The 6,184-nt window shown below is 44.7% G+C and overlaps 2 protein-coding genes across 2 annotated transcripts in view; both read right to left on the bottom strand.

The window, feature by feature from the left end:
* Tpx2 (TPX2, microtubule nucleation factor) overlaps positions 1-6,184 on the bottom strand; it is a 66,827-nt gene that overhangs the window by 40,519 nt on the left and 20,124 nt on the right. Inside the window, exon 3 of the mRNA XM_023714951.1 lies at positions 5,154-5,329. Within this exon, the coding sequence (XP_023570719.1) occupies positions 5,154-5,259 (106 nt within the window). The 5' untranslated portion in view covers positions 5,260-5,329. The remainder of the gene's footprint in view (positions 1-5,153; positions 5,330-6,184) is intronic.
* Positions 690-3,020, bottom strand: LOC101576204 (heterogeneous nuclear ribonucleoprotein M-like). The gene is given in 2 exon segments (XM_012514695.2): positions 690-2,595; positions 2,598-3,020. Coding segments are annotated over 2 exon segments (2,070 nt in total). The 5' UTR covers positions 3,010-3,020; the 3' UTR covers positions 690-937.

The following is a 6,184-nucleotide window of genomic DNA, read 5'->3' as shown; positions in this document are numbered from 1 at the left end:
AAACAAAAAAGCTAGCTAGCATTCAGTACAAAGGCCCTAGAAGTTCAGTCCTCAGCATGGTACTACAAAAAAAAAAAAGAATTCAGGAGCAAATCACAAATGAGGCCAGTCTGGGTGCCCCAGTGAGTTCAAGGTCACCTTGGTCTACATCATGAGTCCTGTCTCAAGAAAGAGAGAAAAAGGAGGATTGAGGGCAGAGAGATGTGTGTAGCTGTAAGAGTGACAAGAGCCAGATGGGATGGCACATGCCCACACTCCTGAAAACTGGGAAGTTGAGGCAGGATGATTGCCACAAGCTTGAGGATAGCCTGGGTAACATACTGAGTACAAGGTCAGTTTGGAATACGAGCAAGACCATGTCTCAAATAAACAAGTAAATAAAAGGGCAACAAGCCAGACATGGCAGTTAAAGTAGAAGATAAAGTAGGAGGATGTCTGAAGCTTGAGAGTTCAATGCTATCCTGTAGAAGATAGCACAGCAAGGAATAATGAGATTCTGGTCTCAAAAATAAATAAAGAAAAATAAAAAAGTAAAATAGGATTGTTATGTTTAAAACTATTCAATATTTGTGAGGGGACTAGATATCTGGTATCAAACTCAGGACCTCACACTTGCCAAGCAGGCACTGTGCCCCTAAGCTATATCCCTAGTCTCTCTTCTTTAAATTTTTTTTTTTTTTTCAGGAACTGGTATTTATTATCAAAGACATATCTGATGTCAACAAGATGCCACAACTACAAAAAAAATTGCACACATTGCAATCTCAATGCAAACAGTCAAATGGAACCCCAGTCATTAAAAAAGTAATTCAAATTACCTCAAAAAGCAACTGAATTTTTTAAACATCTTTATACATCCAGCCAACAAATTAAAATGGTTAACAAGAAAAAATACAAATTCAGAGGTCTGGTATTGATGTTTAAAAAAGGCAACTGCTTAAGCATTTCTATCGATCCGAACATCGATCTCTCCGCCGCTCAGCTTCACGCCGTTCATCATCCGACAGGCTCTCTCAGCCACCTCTGGCGATTCAAACTTAACCACTCCGCAGCCCTTGGACTTCCCATTCTCCATCTTGATGTCAGCATACAGCACGTGGCCACATTCGTTGAATTTGTCCTTTAGCATCTTCCACGTAAAATCAAACAGGAGATTTCTCACAAATATCTGGCAAGCCTTCCTGGCCACCCGAGGAGCATGGCCGCCAGCTCCACCAAAAGAGCCTGCGAAGCTTCCTCCAAAGTTTCCACGTTCCATCTCGATGGCACGGTCAAAGCTGGCACCACCACCGCCACCCATGGCCAGGCCCATGCGCTCGATGCCAGCGCCCAGGGCCGGGCCCATGGCGGGGCCCACGCGCTCCACGCTGTTGGCACCCATGCGCTCCAGACCCATGCACTCCAGGCTGTTGGCGCCCATCCGCTCGAGGCCCATGCGCTCCAGGTTGTTGGCGCCCATGCGCTCCAGGCCTGTGGCCATGCGATCCATCACAGGGCCCATCCGCTCCAGGCCGGCCCCCATGCCTGTGGGCACCATGCGCTCCATGCTCAGGCCCATGCGCTCAAGGGCAGGGCCCATGCGCTCCACACCAGAGCCCATGCGCTCGATGGTTTGGCCCACACGGTTGATAGGTGCGGCCATGCTCTCCAGGCCAAAACCCATGCCGGCACCCATGCGGTCAACTCCAGAGCCAATCCGCTCCATGGTCTGGCCCATTCGCTCGATGCTGGACGCCATGTGGTCGAGGCCCAGTGGGCCCATGTGCTCGATGCCAGAGCCCATGCGCTCAACAGAGCCCATGCAGTCCATGACCAGGCCCATGTGCTCGATCTCAGAGCCCATGCAATCCATGCCGTGGCCCAGGCCTGCACCCATGTGCTCCATGCCGGCACCCCCAAGGCGGTCAATGCCAGGACCCATCCTCTCAATCCCAGGGACACTGCCTCCACCTCCACCTCCTCCTTGCTTTGCAATGATCTCTCCTCTCTTCAGTGCATTACTTAGGATTTCATTTATCTGCCCCATGTTCATCCCAGATCCAAACCGCCCCATGTTTTCCATGCCACCACCAAAGGGGCCCTCGATGCCTCCTATTTTATTTATGCCAAATCCGATGCCTTCCATTCCCATTCCTGCAGGGCCCAGGTTTCCCATTCCAATGCCTTTGTTCAGGTGATTGGCGTCAATAGGCTGCCCGCCTGGTCCTAACCCCGTGCCAATGCCACCGAGTCCATGGGGAAGTTGTTGTGGACGTTCAGGAGGGAAAAAATCTCCCTTTGGTAAGGCTCTCTCATCCATTTTGATGTGCATCGGTCTATCAAATAGCAGCTGACCATTAAACATAGATACAGCTTGCACGGCTTCAATGGACTGTTCAAAAGTCCCAGTGCCTATTCCACGACTTTTCCCATCTTTATCCTCCAGAACGTCTGCTCAGACCACCACACCAGCCATACTAAATACTTCCTTCAGCTTCTTCCAGCCAACTTTATAATCCAGATTTGCTACACATACTGTGCTTCCAAGTCTTCCAGCCTTTTGCATTGCTCTCCTGGCACGTTCACCATCAGGATCTTCTTTGACTTTCAGTGGTGTCCACTCAGACTATGCTTGTTTAGAACTTCAGCAGCTTTTTTCATGCTTTCTTCCATCTTGAATTCAGCCACGGCACATCCCCTTGACTTTCCTTCAGCGTCCATTAAGAGCTCCACGTATGTTACCTCACCAACTTTTTCTTTAACCAGGTCCTTCAGAGGCTGCCACTTCACATCAAAAGGTGTGTTCGCAATGAAGGCGCGGTATCGCTTAGTCGGATTGGCATATGGCTCAAAGCGATTGCCTCCTCTTTTTATATTTTTCTCCTTCCTCTTCTCATTCTGAGGCCGTTCTCCTTCACCCTTCGGACCCGGAGCCCCGTTGCCGGTCGGCACGCCGGGCGCGCCGCTTTCTTCCTCCATTTTGGGCTCCGTCGCCGCCACCTCGGCCGCCGCTTCGACCCCTGCCGCCATTTTCTCCGCGTCTGGGCTTTGTGTCTTCTTTAAATTTTTTTTTGTTTGTTTTTTGGCAGAACCGGGAATTGAACTCAGGCCCTTGTGCTTGCCAGGGAAGTGCTTATTCCGCTGAGCCATCTCCCCAGCCCTTTTTTTTTTAAAAAAAAAAAAAAAACAGGGTTTTCTTATATAGTTCTGCTTGGCCTCACATGCATGCCAACCCACCTGCCTCAGCCTCCCAAGTGCTAGGATTTTAGGCATGTACACCATGCCCAGTTATGAAATATACTTTAACTGAGCTGGTAGACAGGCAAACCTACACAAGTGATACAACTGCAAAAAATTTAGCTGGGGTGGTGGCCCATGCCTGTAATCTCAGCACTCAGGAGGATCGCTGTAAATTCTAGGCCAGCCTGGGCTAGTGAGTCCAAGGCCAACCTGAACTACATAGCAAGACCTTGTTTTATTTTTTATTTTTGTATTTAGGACGTGGTGTATAGGGTATACAGGGTCTCACTGCATAGATCAAACTCGTAGCAATCCTCCTGTATTATAGCCTCCCTAGTGCTGGATTACAGGCGCATGCCACCACACCCAGTCTCAATCCCTGTCTCAGTGCACCCCAAGGGAGGGCCAGCACAGCAGGCCAGGGAATCAAACTCCTGGTCCCTATGTCTAGTCAGACACTTTAGTCCACTGAGCTATTTGGCTGGCCCTAAGACCCTGTTTTAAAAACAAAAATAATAATAATAATTGCAAAGAACTTAATACATATACAAACACATAAAAATACAAGTAAAACTGTAGAAATCTGAGTAAGAGGGATAAACTGTACGAGTGTCAATATTCCAGTTGTAATACCATACTCTATACCCAAATGGTAACAGAGCAAGTTTTTAAGTAGCAGCCACAACTGCAGTCATACCTGAATCCTGGAGTTTCACTGAATATTGTTTCATCTGGATTTTCGCCTATGTCCCCAAAGCCTGTAACACTCAATTTTGAAATAACATTAACTTGTACTTAAAGAGTTCATTCCCAAAATAAGAGCATTCCAATTAGAGCTGACCCTTGACTAACTCTAGAGTTACAGGGCCACAGAGATGGCTCAGTAGAATAAGCGCTTGCCTGGCAAGCTCAAGGGCCTAAATTCAATCCCCGGTTCCACAAAAAAAAAAAAAGTTCATTTGGGCTGGTGAGATGACTTAGTGGTCTAAAGCACCTACTCAGAACAAGCTAAGCAAAGCACAGGGACCGCAGTTCAATCCCCCAGCACCACATGCCAGCCAGCCCCACCCCCTGCTGGGCTGAGCTGGCCACACACACATAAAATAAATAAATAAATAAAATTTAAAAAAAAAAGTTACAGCACTGACTCACACAAGTTGGAAATCTACAGAGAACTTTTGGCTCTTCAAAAACACAAGGTGGCTACAAAATTATTTTATCAGTTAATTTTATAGTTATGCTTTAATACTGCATCTTCACATTCATTTACATTTCTTTCTCAGTATAACACCATGTATGTAAGTTTTGGCAAAGTTTAACTTTCTAGTATATGTGCTGCCAAAGCAAACACAAGTTTTAACTTTTTCTGTTTTTTGGATTTTTTTTTTTTCGTTTGTTTTTAAGAGAGTCTTACAGTTCAGGTTGGTCTTGAACTTGTCAAGACGACAGACTGGCCTCAAACACACTGTGATCCTTCTGCCTCCAGCTCCAGAGTGCGGGGATTACAGGTGTGCACCACCACATCCAGTCTTTAATTTTTACAATCTATCTGTTTATATTTTATGGCAGAAAATGATAAAATAAGACTTCTCTTGGGGCCGGGGAGATGGCTCAGTAGGATAAGCACTTGACTGACAAACGCAAGGATCTAAGTTCAATCCCCGGTTCCGTGAGAAAAAAAAAAAAAAAGACTTCTCTATACATTTTATATACTCATGACATACCTACCACACTCTTACAGTTTTGATATTTCTAGGCCATGCAGGTCATCATTTCTTTGAAATCACAAATCAAAATAAATAAATAAATCCACAAAGTTCAAACCTATGTATTTCAAAAATCAAGGTATTTCTATCAAATCATACATGACAAGATGTCTTGGTACAGAACAAAGGTTCTGTTCATTTTCTTGCAACCTTGTGAAAGTTACTTACCAAACCATGAATCTATGTTTTCTGTATCTTCTTCATAATCCAAGGATGTAAAATTAATGAAGTCCGAGGGTGCATCAAAGGAGTAAGAGTTTTTAATGTGTGACATTGTCCTACCCTTAGTACAGAAGAGCAGGTTTTTCCCAGTATTTGTATCACGTTTCTCAACAGGTCAATTTCTGGGGAGAGAAATGGTTCAGAAATGTGGCTCATATTAAACAAGGTACTGACTGATTCCTACACTTCTTTAATTTTACTACCATCAGTGCAATTTAGAAAATCATCTGGACAATATACTTAATCAAGTCAACCTAAAATGCAGGGGTTTTTTCTTCATTTGTCTTAGCAACTTTAAAACACTCCTGGAGGGAAACATATTTCATTGAATTAGAAAGAAGCAAAAACTTGGTAAGTGCTTACAGTAATGCCAGGTATTGTACTAGGTGTGTTGCATCCATTATTTTATTATTTTCCCTCACTGCCATTTTCTTACTCTAGTCCTCCTCTGCCCTGAACAACATTTTTGAAACATATAGATTTGTATGCCTAATATATCAAAGTCCAACTTTCTGTGAATTCTTTCTCAATTCTACCTATCATATGTACTTCTTAGGACTGGGGTTTGATCCCCATGCCACACCAGCCCCACCCCCAGGAGTGCTGAGCCAACCACTGAGACCAGGCATGGTGACACACGCCTGTAATCCCAGCACTGGGGAGGCTGAAAACAGGAGGATCACTACATCCAAGCTGCCTGTACCAAATGCATACATATATTTCTTGTGTTTCTAAAGCCACCGTGTTCTGTTTATATCTTTGCTGTAACTTAATATCTAATTTTATGTTCAGAGTAGACTGAAGTTCCTGAAAACAATGCGTAAGACTCACCAACACTTCATCTGTCAAGATACTTAGCACAGGACCTTATACAAAGTATATGCTAGATACAGTTTTTTTTTTTTTTTTAATTTTTGTTTTTATTTGAGAGAGAGAGAGAGAGAGAGAGAGAGAGAGAGAGAGAGAGAGAGAGAGAG

The sequence above is a fragment of the Octodon degus genome, unplaced genomic scaffold (genome assembly GCF_000260255.1).
Source record: "Octodon degus isolate 3935 unplaced genomic scaffold, OctDeg1.0 scaffold00037, whole genome shotgun sequence".
Lineage (NCBI taxonomy): Eukaryota > Metazoa > Chordata > Mammalia > Rodentia > Octodontidae > Octodon > Octodon degus.
The sequence above is the reverse complement of the archived record's forward strand: the minus strand, read 5'-3'. Positions and strand labels throughout refer to the sequence as shown.